Genomic DNA, 17,582 nt, shown 5'->3' with positions numbered 1-17,582 from the left:
TTTCATGATGAAGAATTGTACAGTAAATTACGAGGATGTGCAAACTGAAAATAAAGCATTCTCTTGTTCCTCATTTTTGCTACCATTACATATTTTTTTTTTTTTTCTGGTTTAGTCTTCTAAGGAAGATTAGATCATAAGGAAGAATTCATAATGTAATTAAATCCTTAAGTAATAAAAAAATCAAAGTTGTCCTCGACGCTCGTACATCCAAACAATATGATATAAATGCGGGAGTACCTCAGGGGTCTATCCTTGGACCTCTATTATTCCTGATATTCATAAATGGCCTCCCTGATAAAATTGTTTCGGAGATGGGTATATTTGCCGATGACACCACTCTCTATAACAGATATGCGGGGAAAACAAATGAACACATATCCAAGGAAATGGCAGAAACACTAGAGGATGACCTCCAATCCGTAGTGGAATGGGGACAAAAATGGTTGGTCACATTCAATGCTGCTAAGACTAAGCTTGTTTCCTTCAATAACTACAAGAAACCTTCTCTACCACCAATAGCAATGGCCAAGAACACATTGCCTGAAAGTACTTCTTTTAAACTCCTCGGCCTAACGTTTACAGGGAATATGAACTGGAATAGATACATTGAGAGCATTGCCAAGACTGCTGCAAGGAAGGTTGGCTCCCTCTACCGTGCTAGAAAACTACTTACGCCTGACAGTATCCTATACCTCTATAAGGCAACCATTCACCCATGTATGGAGTACTGTTGTCACATGTGGGCTGGTGCATCTGCTTCTTGTCTCTCGCTCCTAGACAGGGTTCAAAAGAGAGTCGCCAACCTGATAGGTCCTGAACTGTCATCTAAGCTTCAGCCTCTGTCCCATCGACGAGATGTTGTATCCCTCTGCCTGTTCTACAAATACTTTAATGGTGAATGCTCTGACGAACTGCAAACACTTGTACCTCCCCGACGTAACTACCCCCGACAAACCCGACAAGCTACTAAGTCTCATCCCTTTACAGTAGAGATCCCTAGGTGCAAGAAAGCCTTTTACTCCAATAGTTTCTTCCCCAGAACTGCGGGTCTTTGGAACTCCTTTCCAGGATTCTGCTTTCCCAACTGCAATGATATGCAGAAGTTCAAGTGTAATGTTAACAAACATCTTTCTACTCATCTCTCTTCATAATGACCCTGCTAATTAAGTCCCTAATAGTAGCCCCCTGCTTCAAAGTGGCACTGTGCCTTGTTTGGGGTGAAAATTGAATTAAAAAAAAAAAAAAATAAATAAATAAGTGAAGAATTGCACAATGTTCTGGATGAGTATAAAATTTTCTTAGTCTTGCAGGATTCAGTACAAATATGGTTGCTAATGTCAGGGAATGTGATTTAGAATAACTACCATACATTGTCACTCAGGTTGTAAAGGCAACCATTACGTCGAACAGAAATACAGTTTCTCACTTTAATTGCTTTCTATTTGCAATTAGAAAATTAACTGAAATACACGATCAGTTTAATTTGGAAAAAACAAATTCATTCAAGATGTGACCACATGGTGGAATACAACATATTATATACGGAAAATAAATTAAGAACAACGAAAAACTATATTAATTTCAAAATCAAATGTCAGCTCTTTACACCAATTTAGCCAATTTTCAGTATTTGTCATCTGAGGGGTTGAGCTTCAAAACGATACTGATCTTGTGAAAATCCGTCGCCTCTGTCGAAAGTTTTAGGCAGATATGCAAACATACATACATACATACATACATTTATATATTGGTAACTCAAATTTTCAATCCAAACCAATGAATACCCTTTATGTAAAATTTCAAATGTTTAGACCAGAACTTGTCTGAGTAATTTGGTAGAGACCGCACAGGTAAAATTTTTTTTTAAAAACTTTGACCCCTATTATAACCCTTTAACATTAACGCTTTTTTTTTTACATGGGGGTCACCACTTTTCAAGGCCCGACGGCCACTCAGGGATAAGGGTTATTGCGTGTACAGTAATCAATGAGATAATATTGTAGTAATCATTAGTATTGGGGATTTTGATAGTGTCTTACTTAAGGGGGCGGTTTGTCAGGAGTTTATGTTGGACTTGAAGACATCCAAGTTGTAGTCAGGTAGGAAACAGGCAAGTGGCAGAGAGTTTCAGTTCTAAGAAAGAAGCTTTGCTCATGGAATCTACGTTTGGATTTAGGCACACATAAAGAGTGGGGAAAATTATTGACAGTAGTTTCAGCCAGACTGGTGTTTTTCGTGAAAGATTGGCGGGGGGGGGGGGGATTGGAGCTCAGACGAGCACCTGCCATGGAAATAACGATAAAACAAAGACAGGCTCGAAACGTCTCTTCTGTGGGAGAGAGGTAGCATGGAAGAGAATAGGGCATCTCCCACTAAGCCAATTTTGTACTCTGTCAAGGCAGGATATGCTGTTTTTAGCAGCTCCTGCCCTGATGTGGCAGCAGTACTCCATCCTTGGACGTACTTGGCTTTTATATAGATAGAGAATTGCATCAGTAGTGAGATATCTTCTGGCTTAATTATGATATTTAGATACTTGCAGATTTTGTATACATTATTATAGAGCTATTATAGTTCTATCGATTTTTATGTTATAAAGTTGTGATTTCAAAAATAAGAAAAAAATATGTCTATATGACTTTGATTATATATAATCAATAATAGTCAAAATCATAAGACCACTTAAGAAAGACAGAGTTATTGCATAGGGAAATACACACAAAGACAGACAGACAGAAACATTCACTTTATATATAGATTTAAACAGTTATTACTTTGCTTATTCTTTTTTGATTTAGCCCCCCCCCCAACACACACACACCTCTAAACACCCGGGCAACGCCGGGTACCCCCGCTAGTAACAAATAAAATGTACTTGTGCACTTATGCTACTATGCTGAAATAATAACGTTATTATTTAGAAACCCATTCTTAACATGGGGAAGGAAGGGTGTTTTGTTAACTATTCTGTACTCTCACCTAACAATTAAATAGATGGTGAAACTTGAATTTATTTTTAACTCTTTGTCAATCGAATCTGTAAAACAAACCCGTTTTTTTTTTTAACTGAGGATAACTAAATAATAATAATTAGGCGATTCGATAAAGAATTTAATTGTGATGCATTTTGTAAATTTTTACCTTGTTTTCACCTTAACATTTTTCTTTAAAATGACTACCTTTGAAGGTTTTCGGGTATGCTGAAAACGAATATTGCATTTAAATTTTCTGCAAAAAAGTAGCTTTCCAGATATTAAGCAATGTCATTTCTTACGTTATGGCTGGTGGCCATCTTGGTATGTGCATTTGTGCATAGTTTCTCAGGGTTGCGCTTGCGCGTACAAAGATGGCCACCAGCGATAACATAAGAAATGACTGCTTAATATCCTTATTTATTTGCAGAAATTTAAATGCGATATTCATTTTCAGCATACCCTAAAACCTATAAAAGTAATCATTTTAAATGTTAAGGTGGAAACAAGGTAAAAAATTACCGTTTTATTTCTTTGTTTACATAGTTGAATTTTCAGTAAAACAACAGAATAGAAATAACAAAAAATTACCATCAACTGGTGAATGTATAGTTATTGCTTATCAGGATTCATGGTATCCTGGTACTGTGAAAGTTACGTTGAGGATTCATGTAGAGTATGATTTATGGTAGCATCTCAGAAAATAGGGGTATATTTTGGGCCAGATAGAGAGGATTTACAAAATTGAAAATTGGACTGGTCCAAAATGCATAAGTTCTGGTCGACTATGGGAATTTCCATCTTTTTACAGAAATCCAAAATCTATATGAAAAATTTTTTTGATTTATTTCTGAGATTAATTCATATCTACTCAATTTTTTTTTTCTTTCTGTATGTGTGATCGTTTATTTATTTAATTTGAACTGCAAGCACTTGTGCCCCCACGACGTGAACACCCTCGACAGACCCGACAAGCTGCAAAATCCCACCCCCACACTGTAGAGATCCCTCAATGTAAAAGATCTTTCTACTCCGGTAGTTTCTTCCCCAGAACTGCTAGACTTTGGAATTCCATTCCAGGTCACTGCTTCCCCAACTGTACTGACATGCAGAAGTTCAAGTGCAACGTGAACCGACATCTCGCTGCCCTAATCCCTACATAGTACCCCAGTAGATGTTTCCCCTGATAGTAGCCCCCTACACCAAAGTGGCAATGTGCCTTGTTTGGGGTGAAAATGTAATTAAAAAAAAAAATTTATTTATTTTCTGTTACATCATAATTTAATATCATAATAATATCATAATACAGCTACATAATTTGAGTTGAGTGGACAAATTCGATTTAAACTGACAAGGGAAATTAAGATGAAACTAGTATAAAATAATATAAATGCGCGAATCCTGTACTTTAAAGAACCCCAAAATCTATTAAACTGTAGAAGAGAAATAGCAAATAACTGTGTTCACAAAATAAAACTTACTCTAGAATAGCGATACAAAATAGTTTTAAAACTAACGAAAACAATAGAAAATAAACAAATAAATAAATTAAATAAACATGAATATACATAAACGATCACACATATATGTATGTATATATATGTATATATATATGTATATATATATATATATATATAAACTAACAAAAAAAAAACACTAACCTAATTTTAAAACAGATCCTTTGCCGATAAAATGCATGCTCATTGGCTGATAGGAAGGGGCGCAGTGGATACTAGAAAGCTGATTGGCTAACTAAAATCTCAATAGAAGAGGACCATATAAAAACGATAAACAACCACAGAATTCACACATAAGCCTGAGGAATCCTAGAGTGGATGAAACACCGAATATTCAGTGTAGCTTAATCGCCATATATATTTTATAAATTACTAACTAGCTCTACCTACGTATTGAGCACTTTTGAAGTAAATACTTAAAGTTTACGCATAAATCTATACTTTCGTACATTAATTTATGTGAGTAAATGAAGTAGTTATATATATATATATATATATATATATATATATATATATATAAGCACTATAAAGTTTATACTAGTTTGTTTGAGGCATATATATATAGAAGTTTCGTGGTTAAATTTTAAATTATGAAAAAACAACATATAGAGACATATATTCGATTTAAGAATTTATTGCTTGACAAAAGGATTATATAGAAGGGGTTATTTTAATTTCCTTAATCCATGGATTTTCAACAATGGCTCATATCATCAGAGGAAATGAAATGCAATTAGCAAAATGTTCAGCTGCGAATGGACGCTATTTTGCTTTTCAGCACAATTATTGAAAATAGTTTTTTGAGTGGTTTTATTATATATATATATATATATATATATATATATATCTTTAGTTCCTTCAGCTATAACCGAAACCAACACATATGAAGAAGTCTTGATAAAATTATTTATTAGAAAAAATAGATTACTGGATTGCCATCAGCTAGAACCGAAACCAAAACTTATGAAGAATTTTTGGTAAAATTATTTATGACAAGAAATGGAAGTACATAACAATTAAACGACCCGGATCTAAGCGTGACAGAAAATAACACGCACGTTATCGTATTAATATATAAAACTTGCATGAATTAAAATATTTAAGCATGTTTTATGACCGAGCAAGATCAGATGCACCCTCTCCCCAAATAGCTATGTGTGGGGGCTGGAAACGAAGAAGGTCATTGTCATCATTATCATAGACATTTCTGTTTTTTTTTACTTTTTAAAAAATTTTAAATCGCAATTGTCATAAATCTAATCTATAAAGGGTTATCTGTCTGTCTCCATATTTTCAAACTCTATCTCCTCTGAAACTAAAAGCCGCAGATCAGCGCTAGGGGCCTCAAATGATTGGATTTTTTACGAACCATTCTTTATGGGTCTTTAGCCGGCTTAAATAGTTTTTAAGGGGTCAAAAAGGGTCAAAATTGGAAAAAATCGTTATACATTTTGTAGATTCATCTTAGTTTATTTTTAATTTTTAATTTAAATCAGTTCATATGTGTGTCACGTTGGTACAGTGGTAACGTCACCAGCTTTGAATGATACAGTTTTGCTTTTGGTTTTGATTCTAACTGATGGTACCCAAATAATTTTTACTTTTGAAATCACGACTCTATAATAATATATAATTTTTAATCAGTTCATATGCGTCGAACGTTGGTACAGTTGTAACGTCACTTGCTTTGAATGCTACAGTTTCGGTTTCGATTCCAGCACCAAAATCCTTTTTTTTTTTATGATTGGATCTTTTATTCATGGGTCTTCATGTCTTAAATAGTCTTTAAGGGATCAAAAATGGGTCAAAATTGAAAAAATCGTTATACATTTTGTACATTCGTCTTAGTTTATTTTTAATCAGTTCATATGTGTGTCACGTTGGTACAGTGGTAACATCACCAGCTTTGAATGCTGCAGTTTTGGTTTCAGTTTCAATTCTAACTGATGGCACCCAAATACTTTTTTTAACTTTTGAAATCACGACTCTATAATAATATATACAAAATCTGGACAAATTAAAATATCATATTTAAGCGTATTTTATGACCAGGTAAAAGTCGGACGGCCGCCACTAATCTATAAATATAAAAGCGAAAATGTATGTATGTTTGTATGTATGTGTGTTCGCTTTTTCTGTGTGTCTACAAAAGGCTTCTTTCAGAGAAGTGGTCGGTCGGTCCACAACTTTTTAAAACTTTTTATATCACATATAAATCGTAATATCTCACAGTTAACAACGAAGCTCGCCTGTCTATTTAATTTGCTCGATTTCGGGAAGATAAATATTCAATATTTGTCACTCGCCGCATGTGGGTTAGTCTTTTTCCTATAACATCTTGGGGGTGGGAAAAAAGCTTTCAGCAGTAAATGAATACTATCCTGCAGTCAAACTTGACCTCATTAACTCATTAAAACGCGCACCTGCTAAATCCAAGTAATTAAATAAATTCAAACACGTTTCCGTTAGCATGTCGCGGTGGGGCAATGGTTAACGTCGCACTTTTTTTTTTTTTTTCACAACTTTGCCTCAATGGTTCGGGTTCGATCATCATACTTACTTTTTTTTTTTAAAACCCCCACCCCACACACACCTCCAAACACCCGAGCAACGCCGGGTACCCCTCGCTAGTCTATATATATAAAAGCGAAAATGTATGTTCGCTTTTTGTGTATGTCCAAGAAAGGCTTTTTTCAGAGAACTTTTTATATCACATATAAATCGTAATATCTCAGAGTTAACAACGGAGCTCGCCTGTCTATTTAATTTGCTCGACTTCGGGAAGATAAATATTCAACAGTTTTCGTTCGTTAGGTTAGGCCTTTTCCTATAATGTTTTCCCCTACCCCCAACGTCTTGGAGGGGAGGGGAAGCATTCCCGCATTAAATGAAATGCTACCCCGCAGTCAAAAGTTGATCTCATTAAGTCATTAAAACGTGCACCTGCCAAATCCAAGTAATTAAATAAATTCAAACGTATTTCTGTTAGCATCTCGCAGTGGCCCAATGGTTAAAACCATCGCACTCTTTTTTTTTTCACACTTTAATTTCCAACTTTGCCTCAATGGTTCGGGTTCGATCCTCATACTTACCTTCCAAAACATTTTTTTTTTAATTGATTTTAACCCCATCCCCCCCGGAATTTCCGCACACACCTCCAAACACCCAGGCAACGCCGAGTACCCCTCACTAGATTTGCATTTTGAGGGCGCTGGCAATGGTCCTGTTGTTGTAACTTGGATCAGTAGAGAGAATGAGTTGTAGGTTGTTCTCTTGTTGAAGACTGTGTCACTTTTAGACATGATAGAAGGCTCCTATCACGTTTGGGATTTATACACAACTCGCCAACTAGTAGATGGTCTGCATAAAAAAGAACGATTTTCATCAAACGGAAATGGAATCATGTCGTCTTTTCTAGGACAACAATTTTATTGTTCCATCCTGTATACAGCGAGAGAGAGAGAGAGAAAAGGATTAAAAAAATACATTATCAAAAATTCAAAAAACAAGGAACATAACAAACGATTTCCCTTATTCCATAGTTTAAAAATGAAGCATTATTTATTTATTTTCTTTAATTTAATTTTAGGTCTTTGACAAGAAACTCAAAGAAATCAACGACAACTTGAAATCAAAAAGCCCAAACCCGAATCGGTGAGTAAAAGCAAAAAAATAGTGTTAACTACCAAAGAAATCTCTGATAATGTTTTGTTTGCAGTGGAGAAAGAAACCGTTTTTTTTTTTTGTGTGTTGTTTTTTTTATTATTTACTAAGAAAATAAAAATTTTTAGCAATTAAAAAGTTTTAATTATTTTAAATACAAACAGAATTTTGGTAGCCGAATTGCCGCCGTTGAATTTTCAAACAAAATGGCAGTTGAAGTATGCCATTTTGCTTCTTTATAAAATTTGATATTCTTAGTGTTTTTTTTTTTTTTTTTTTTTTTTTTTCTTACATTTTCACCCCAAACAAGGCACATTGCCACTTTGGTGTAGGGGGCTACTATCAGGGGCAGCAACTACTGGGGCACTATGTTGGGATTTGGGCAGCAAGATGTTGGTTCACGTTGCACTTGAACTTCTGCATGTCAGTACAGTTAGGGAAGCAGGAACCTGGAATGGAATTTCAAAGTCTAGCAGTTCTGGGGAAGAAACTACTGAAGTAGAAAGTTCTTTTACATATAGGGATCTCAACTGTGAAGGGGTGGGATTTAGCTGCTTGTCGGGTTTGTCGAGGGTTTTAGATGTATTAAAAGTAACCAGCCACCTCTTTCCCCATTGTACCACATGCTCAAGATCAGAGGATTTTTTTTCATGTAGGATGGGGCTGAGCAACCAATTTAAAAAAAATTAAATTAAGACAGCCATAGACCTTTCTACAGTCGCATCAGACGATGTCAAATGTCAAAGTGGGGTGAGAAGAGACAGCTGACGCGGAAGAAACTTCGTCAACCCAACCGGGTAGCTTTCCGATACAGTAGAACCCCGGGATAAGGCATTAATCCATTTCGGGGTTAGGATCATAAGATGCAATTGCCGAATGGCAAGGCTTAAGCAAAATTTTATACAGTACATATTAAAAATTAGTAACAAAATACAGTACAATATATGTAATACACATGTGTATAATCAAAGACATTATAAATAACACCGTAAGATGGGAAAGAGACCATAACCAGGGGACCAAAAAACATTGTATTCCACATCGTAACAAAAAAAAAAAAAAAACGCATCCTAGGACCACCGTATCCCGGGATTCTACTGTATTTTAAAAAACTTGTTTGCCTTAAAGAAATGAATGAGAAACCATAACACGGATGATTTTATTTTTATCTTTAAAAACAAAAATGGCTTTTATTTTCATCTTTAAAAACAAAAATGGCTTTTATTTTCATCTTTAAAAACGAAAATGGCTGCTTATTTAGAATTACATTAAAAAAAAAAATTATATATATATATATATATATATCTACGTACACGCGTGTTTCAAGGTTTTTACCTCTCATCAGCGTAGTTTAACTGTTTCTAGGGATCGAACCTCAGACCATGTTTACCACAGTCCGGTGCCTTAACCGTTAGGCCATAATCCCTAGATTAATTATACTGTTTATTTTTATCGCTTATAAATTTAGATTTTGTTATTGTTGTTTTTTTTCAAGCGATACATACGGTTAATATTGGCTCTGCCTCGGAGCTCATTTTTTTATTTACTTAGAAAGTCGCCCTTTTTAATTTGGACGTATATAACATTTTTATTTATTTATTATTTTTAAAACAGTAATCTATGTACACGCGTGTTTCAAGGTTGTTACCTCTCATCAGCGTAGTTTATGTATCGCTTGAAAAATAACAACAATAACAAAATCTAAATTTATAAGCGATAAAAATAAACAGTATAATTAATCTAGGGATTATGGCCTAACGGTTAAGGCACCGGACTGTGGTAAACATGGTCTGAGGTTCGATCCCTAGAAACAGTTAAACTGTTAAATGTATATAGCTTAATGTAAAAGGAAAAGAGAAATATCAATTCCATAAAAGGAGACTTATCCGGATAATGCCAAGCTCAACAATAATTATTGGAGCTTATACAATAGGACAGCAAGAGTATGAAATGAAGACACAAAACTATATATTGGCAGATATAGAATGGATCATTTATTGAATAATGAAATACAGACAAAATTTGGGGGATAGAAGGGACTCTTTATGCCAGGGCATTTCGAAGCCTATTGCTTCTCATCAGAATAGTAAAGAAGGTGCTAGGTAGCATGGGGGAGATGCGGCGTCTAGCGTAAGGTTCATTAGGGATGAAAAAGATTAAGAGGAATTATAGAGTGTTGGAGGAAGTTTTAATGAATTCTAAATAAATAAGGAGAAGCTTATTATATATAGTATGATATATAAGATTGTATATGGTCTTTAAAATAGTGTTGAGATTAAGGGGTATATGTATTATGGTTAAGTAGGGTGTGTATTGTTGCTGCGTCATAATTTATTTTAACGGTTTGTGGGGTGTCTATTTTCTATGGAGTGGGTAATTATTCAATAAATGATCCCTTCTATATCTACCTATATATAGTTTTGGTTCTTCAATTCATACTCTTGTTGTCATATATATATATATATAAATCTTTAAGATGTATATACTCATCAGGAATGAAGAGATCATATTCCAAAAATCAGGTAAATTAATCAAGAATTTTTTTTTTTTTTCACTAAGAAAATCAAATTTTATAAATAAGCAAAACGGGGTCCCTGAACAGCCATTTAATTTTGGTTACCAAACTTTTGTTTGTATTTAAAATAAAACTTTAATTATTAAATTACAGGAGAACCCCAGGATGCAGCATTAATCCGTTCTGGGGTTAGGGTCGTAGGTGAAATCACCGTATGAACAAAATTTTATACGGTATATATTAAAAATTAGTAACACAGCACAGTATTTAAAAAAAAAAAAATACAGAAAAATTTTTATGATGTATGTACATGTCACAGAACAAAGATGTCATATTCCAAAAATCATATAATCAAATAACATTAAAAATGACAAAAGAGAGCTTTTGTTTAGTTATACCTTTGGTGCATGTCTATAACGGGGCCAAAAAAACTTTTTTATAAGAAACATTTGGAAAAAAATCTTTATAATGTACATACTTATAACTGCATGAAGATGTCATATTCCAAAACTCACGTAAATCGATCAAGTAGTTTTTTATTTTTTTTATTTAAGAAAATCAAATATTATCTGACGTTTTATCGAAGCTTCGCTACGCGCCATCTTGTTTGAGAAATAACGGCACTAACGACCCCTGGCGGAAATATGGTGGAAGTATGGGTCAACAAGGGCAGACCATCGACTATTTTTAGGTTGTTTTATTTTCTTAAATGTCGGAAGCACTTTTTTATAATACATATAAAAAGTAATAAATTAACATAACGACTTCTTTTCATAAAAAGTTTCTTTTTTTTTAAAATAGACTTTATTAAGCGAACATTGAACCATCAACTATTTTAAGTTTTTTTTTTTTTTTCTTAAATGTCGAAAACACTTTTTTATAATACAAATAAAAAATAATAAATTAACATCATGAAACATTTTTGGAATTAAAAAAAAGATACAAAATGAGAAATTAACATAACGACTTCTTTTCAGTCGCAGAAACAAACAAAAAAAAAACTAGTGTTTTCGACATTCTCTTTATTAAAAGAAGTCAATTTATTTATTTATTAATATTTCCGCCAGGGGTCGTTAGTGCCATTATCTCTCAAACAAGATGGCGTGTAGCAAAGCTTCGATAAAACGTCCAATAATATTTGATTTTCTTAAATAAAAAAAAACTACTTTATCGATTTACGTGATTTTTGGAATATGACATCTTCATGCAGTGACAAGTACGTACATTATACAGATTTTTTTCAGATTTTTATAGTAAAAAAGATTACTTGTGGACCTTTTTTTTTTTTTACGGGGGGGGGGGGGGGTCACCACTTATCAAGGCCCGGAGGCCACTCAGGGATAAGGGTTATTGCATGTACAGTAATCAATGAGATAGTATTGTAGTAATCATTAGTATTAGGGGTTTTGATAGAGTGTCTTACTTAAGGGGGTGGTTTGTCAGGAATTTGTTTATGTTGGACTTGAAGGCATCCAAGTTGTAGTCAGGTGGGAAACGGGCAAACGGAAGAGAGTTCTACAGGTGTGCACTTCTAAGAAAGAAGCTTTGTTCATGGAATCTACGTTTGGATTTAGGCACAGATAAAGAGTGGGGAAAATTACTGATAGTAGTTTCAGCCACACGGGTGTTTCTCATGAAAGATTTATGTGATTTTTGGAATATGACATCTTTATGCAGTGACAAGTACGTACATTATAAAGATTTTTTCCAAATGTTTCTTATAAAAAAATTTTTTTGGCCCGCTTTATAGACATACACCTTTTTTATTTTTTTCAATTTTTCGGATGACGTTTTTTGTGTATAAATCAAAGGTATTAATAAACGTCCATATTTAGACTTGTCTCTTCGAAGCATGTCACGATTTTTTTACATTTTGTCTAATATACAAGCAGAACCCCAGGATACGGCATTAATCCATTCAGCGGTTGAGATCATAAGGTGAAACCACCGTATAACAGGGCCTAAACAAAATTTTATACAGTTCATATTAAAAATTAGTATCAAAATACAGTGCAGTATATAATACACATGTATATAATCTAATAATATTATAAATAACACCGTAAAATGGAGAAAATGCCATAACCAGGGTTGGGAAAAACATTGTATTCCACATCGTAACCAAAAAAGAAAAAAATGAATCCTAGAACCACCGTATCTCAGGGTTTTACTGAATTTAAAAAAACTTATTTATTTGACTTTAAGAAATGAATGAGAAACTATAACACGGGTTATTTTATTTTTATTTTTAAAAACAAAAATGGCTGATTATTTAGAATTACACGTACTTGTGCATTTAACGAACCAGACGTAACTCAGCATTTGCTCGGTTTTGTCCGGCACATGACGTCAACAGCCGGATAAAACCGAGTGTTGGCGAAAAAATAAAAACAACGCTACAACAAAATAACGGTACAATGAAATTGTAAACATAAAAAAATTAAATAAGTAAAAAGCAAAAACCTACCGTTCATTTATGTTTTTGTTATTATTATTGTTTGAAATTGTTTTCTATTTTCAAAATAAATACATATAAAACAAGTTTTTTTTTGTTAAATAATAGGAAAGTTTTTTTTTATCTGAACTGTTTTTTTTTCTTTTTTTTTCATTTTTAAACGTAAAAAAACATATTGTCTATGTCTTAAACACGTAAAAGTTAATTTTTTTTTTTTTTGCAACTCTTTATGTCAAATAAATGGAAAAAGCCTAAAAAAGGGCGATAAAAAGCATTTGGGGGGGGGGGGCAGGAACAAGGATTATTTGTTCATTTTTTTTCGCCAAAAACAAGGACTTTTTTTTTTTTTTTTTTTGCCAGAAACAAGGATTTTTTTCTTTTTATTTATTAGTGGAAGGAGGGTTTCGGCGTTCCTATTTGGTACAGTGACCAAGAAACCCTCCTTTTTGACGGGTTCGTATCCACCGAAGACCCAGACCACCGGTGTCAGAAGTCTGCCGACGTGTTTTCTGCGGTTAAAAACTGACTCTGCAATTTCTACCGTATGGCCTGGGCCAACAATCTGCCGGGGATTCCTAAGAAAATAGTTCCTGCATATATCACGCAGGAAAATTTTCCAATCCACAATTATGTGGCGAGAACGTAACCTACATTCGCGATGGAGATTTTTTGTAGATGCCATCTCGAACGCCCATAAGTATATTATTTTTATTATACATGCGATGGTTAGTCGGGATTTTGAGAAGAAGGTCCCAATCCTAATGGAGGTTCATCGAAGACATGTTACACTTCTACACCTCCAACCGTAACCGTCGGAAAGGCTTGTTCTCTTTGCAAGTACACAATCCTGGCCAAAATGTAAACACCTTTTCTCTTCTGCCAACAATTTCCGTTGCTGGCAAAAGTTTAGTGCAGCCTCTGGGGTCTGGAGCTGGTCCGCAAGGTTTGTAATATTCATTATTATTTCGTCGGTTATCTTTTTAAAACAAAATTTTTTTTTAACTCTCTTCAAATAAGCGTTTCTTGCGTTGTGACACTCTTCCAATTGATAGTGAAATTCTCGTCTGCTTAATCGGCAACGCTCGGTTATATCCGGCTGTTGACGTCATGCGCCGGACAAAGCCGAGCAAATGCTGAGTTAAGTCTGGTTCGTTAAATGCACAAGTACCGAATTACATTTATTAAAAAAAAAAAAAAAATACAGAAAAATCATTACAAATTATTAACAAAATACAGTACAGTATATAATACACAAATAATATTATAAATAATACCATAAGGCGGGGCAAATACCATAACCAGGGGTCAGAAAAACATTGTATTCCACATCGTAACCTGAAAAAAGAAAGTATCCCGGGGCCACCATATCTCGGGGTTCTACTGTATATGGTTTAAGATGCAGACAAAAGGATCATTACCAAATGAAACGAATCATTTGATAAGCAACCGTAAAAATGAATACGTAATTATCACTTTTTTTAAGGAATATGCAAATTCGTTAACCTTTATGTAGTCGCTCGTATGTCTGTGACTGAGTATATTAACAAGTTTATTTTAAGTATTTTTAATGTCAGAGTGAGAAAAGACTCCAACAAAAGGGTCGGGTTATCAAATTTCTCAAAAGTGCCAACAGTATTTCATAGTTTGCAAAGGATGTTAAATAGAAATTTTTTTTTTTTTTTTTTTTTTTACAAAGAAGTCACCACTCATCAAGGCCCGGAGGCCACTCGAGGATAAACGTTAATGAGTGTACAGTAGTCAATGGGACAATACCGTAGTAATCGTTAGTAGTGGAAAGTTGTTAAATTGGATTACTTAAGGGGGATGGTTCATCAAGAACTTGTTTACATTGAACTTGAAGATAACCAAATTGTAGTCAGCTGGAAAGCAGGGAAACTGAACCAAGTTCCACAGGCGTGCAGTTCTAAGAAAGAAGGTTTAGGTACAGATAAAGTGTGTGGGGGGGAATTATTGATAGTGGTTTCAGTTAGACGAGTGTTGTAATTGTGTGAGAAAGGAACTCATAATAATGGTTTTTCGTTGAAGAAAGCAATCAGCGAAATGTTACATAACAAAGGGAACATTCAAAATAAACAGGGAAAAAAAAAAAAAAAGAACATTGTCTGACAAGACATGCTGAAATAAAAGAGTAAATTAAAGAGTGTCTGTGACAATCTCATCTTATCAAGAAAGTCTGGTACACGGCCCGAAAATTTGGGAGCTGGGGCTCCCCCAAAAGACTCTTTATCATTATGCCCCAATTGTTACATCAAGATGAAATAATTGCTTCTCGTTCTTGTTTCTTTTCTTCCAGGGTGTCTGGAACTTTACAGGAAGATTCTCAAAGAACCCCTTACCAACCTCAGGTGAAGATTTTAAAGAGACAGCCAGGCACCGGTGCTAATACAGACCGCGTTGGAAACTCTGCAAAGTAAGTCAACTAATAACCACAATCACAATGATGATAATAATGATGACAATAATAAAAATGTCGATTACAATAATAATCTTGATGACAATAATAACAATGACAACAATAACAATAATATTGATAAAAATACCAATAACGATGGCAACGAAAAAAATAATATTGATGAAAATAACAATGACAATAATACTAATAATGATGACAACAATAAAAATATATCGATAAAAACAATAACAATATTGATTACAACAACAATAATAATATTGATGACAACAATAATAATAATATTGATGACAACAACAATAATAATATTGATAACAACAATAATATTGATGACAACAACAATAATAATATTGATGACAACAATAATAATATTGATAACAACAATAATAATATTGATGACAACAATAATAATATTGATGTTAACAATAATAATATTGATGACAACAATAATAATATTGATGTCAACAATAATAATGATGACAACAATAATAATATTGATGTCAACAATAATAATATTGATGACAACAATAATAATATTGATAACAATAATAATATTGATGCCAACAACAATAATATTGATAATAATAATATTGATGTCAACAATAATAATAATATTGATGCCAACAACAATAATATTGATAACAATAATAATATTGACAACAACAATAATAATATTGATGCCAACAACAATAATATTGATAACAATAATAATATTGACAACAACAATAATAATATTGATGCCAACAACAATAATATTGATAACAATAATAATATTGACAACAACAATAATAATATTGATGCCAACAACAATAATATTGATAACAATAATAATATTGATGCCAACAACAATAATATTGATAACAATAATAATATTGATGTCAACAATAATAATATTGATGTCAACAATAATAATATTGATGTCAACAATAATAATATTGATGACAACAACAATAATAATATTGATGTCAACAATAATAATATTGATGCCAACAACAATAATAATATTCATGACAACAATAATAATATTGATGACAACAATAATATTGATGACAACAATAATATTGATGACAACAATAATAATATTGATGACAACAATAATAATATTGATGTCAACAATAATAATATTGATGACAACAATAATAATATTGATGACAACAATAATAATATTGATGCCAACAATAATAATATTGATGACAACAATAATAATATTGATGTCAACAATAATAATATTGATGACAACAATAATAATATTGATGACAATAATAATAATATTGATGACAATAATAATAATATTGATGACAATAATAATAATATTGATGACAATAATAATAATATTGATGACAATAATAATATTGATGACAACAATAATAATATTGATGACAACAATAATAATATTGATGCCAACAACAATAATAATATTGATGTCAACAATAATAATATTGATGACAACAATAATAATATTGATGACAACAATAATAATATTGATGTCAACAATAATAATATTGATGACAACAATAATATTGATGCCAACAACAATAATATTGATAACAATAATAATATTGATGCCAACAACAATAATAATATTGATGTCAACAATAATAATATTGATGACAACAATAATAATATTGATGACAACAATAATAATATTGATGACAACAATAATAATATTGATGCCAACAACAATAATAATATTGATGACAACAATAATATTATTGATGACGAAAATAATATTGATGACAACAATAATAATATTGATGACAACAATAATAATATTGATGTCAACAATAATAATATTGATGACAACAATAATATTGATGCCAACAACAATAATATTGATAACAATAATAATATTGATGCCAACAACAATAATAATATTGATGTCAACAATAATAATATGGATGACAACAATAATAATATTGATGACAACAATAATAATATTGATGTCAACAATAATAATATTGATGACAACAACAATAATAATATTGATGTCAACAATAATAATATTGATGCCAACAACAATAATAAT

At 32.6% G+C, this 17,582-nt stretch overlaps 1 protein-coding gene across 2 annotated transcripts in view; it reads left to right on the top strand.

Moving 5' to 3' along the window:
• The window catches only part of LOC145271328 (SUZ RNA-binding domain-containing-like), a 62,041-nt gene that overhangs the window by 28,977 nt on the left and 15,482 nt on the right, over positions 1–17,582 (top strand). For both annotated transcript variants that reach the window (XM_080126876.1, XM_080126877.1), the window contains exons 2-3: positions 8,082–8,146; positions 15,440–15,556. In XM_080126876.1, coding sequence (XP_079983002.1) covers positions 8,082–8,146; positions 15,440–15,556 — 182 coding nt within the window. The remainder of the gene's footprint in view (positions 1–8,081; positions 8,147–15,439; positions 15,557–17,582) is intronic.

This window comes from Euprymna scolopes, chromosome 46 (genome assembly GCF_053919585.1).
Source record: "Euprymna scolopes isolate OS-2025 chromosome 46, ASM5391958v1, whole genome shotgun sequence".
Classification (NCBI taxonomy): Eukaryota; Metazoa; Mollusca; class Cephalopoda; order Sepiida; family Sepiolidae; genus Euprymna; species Euprymna scolopes.
The sequence above is the reverse complement of the archived record's forward strand: the minus strand, read 5'-3'. Positions and strand labels throughout refer to the sequence as shown.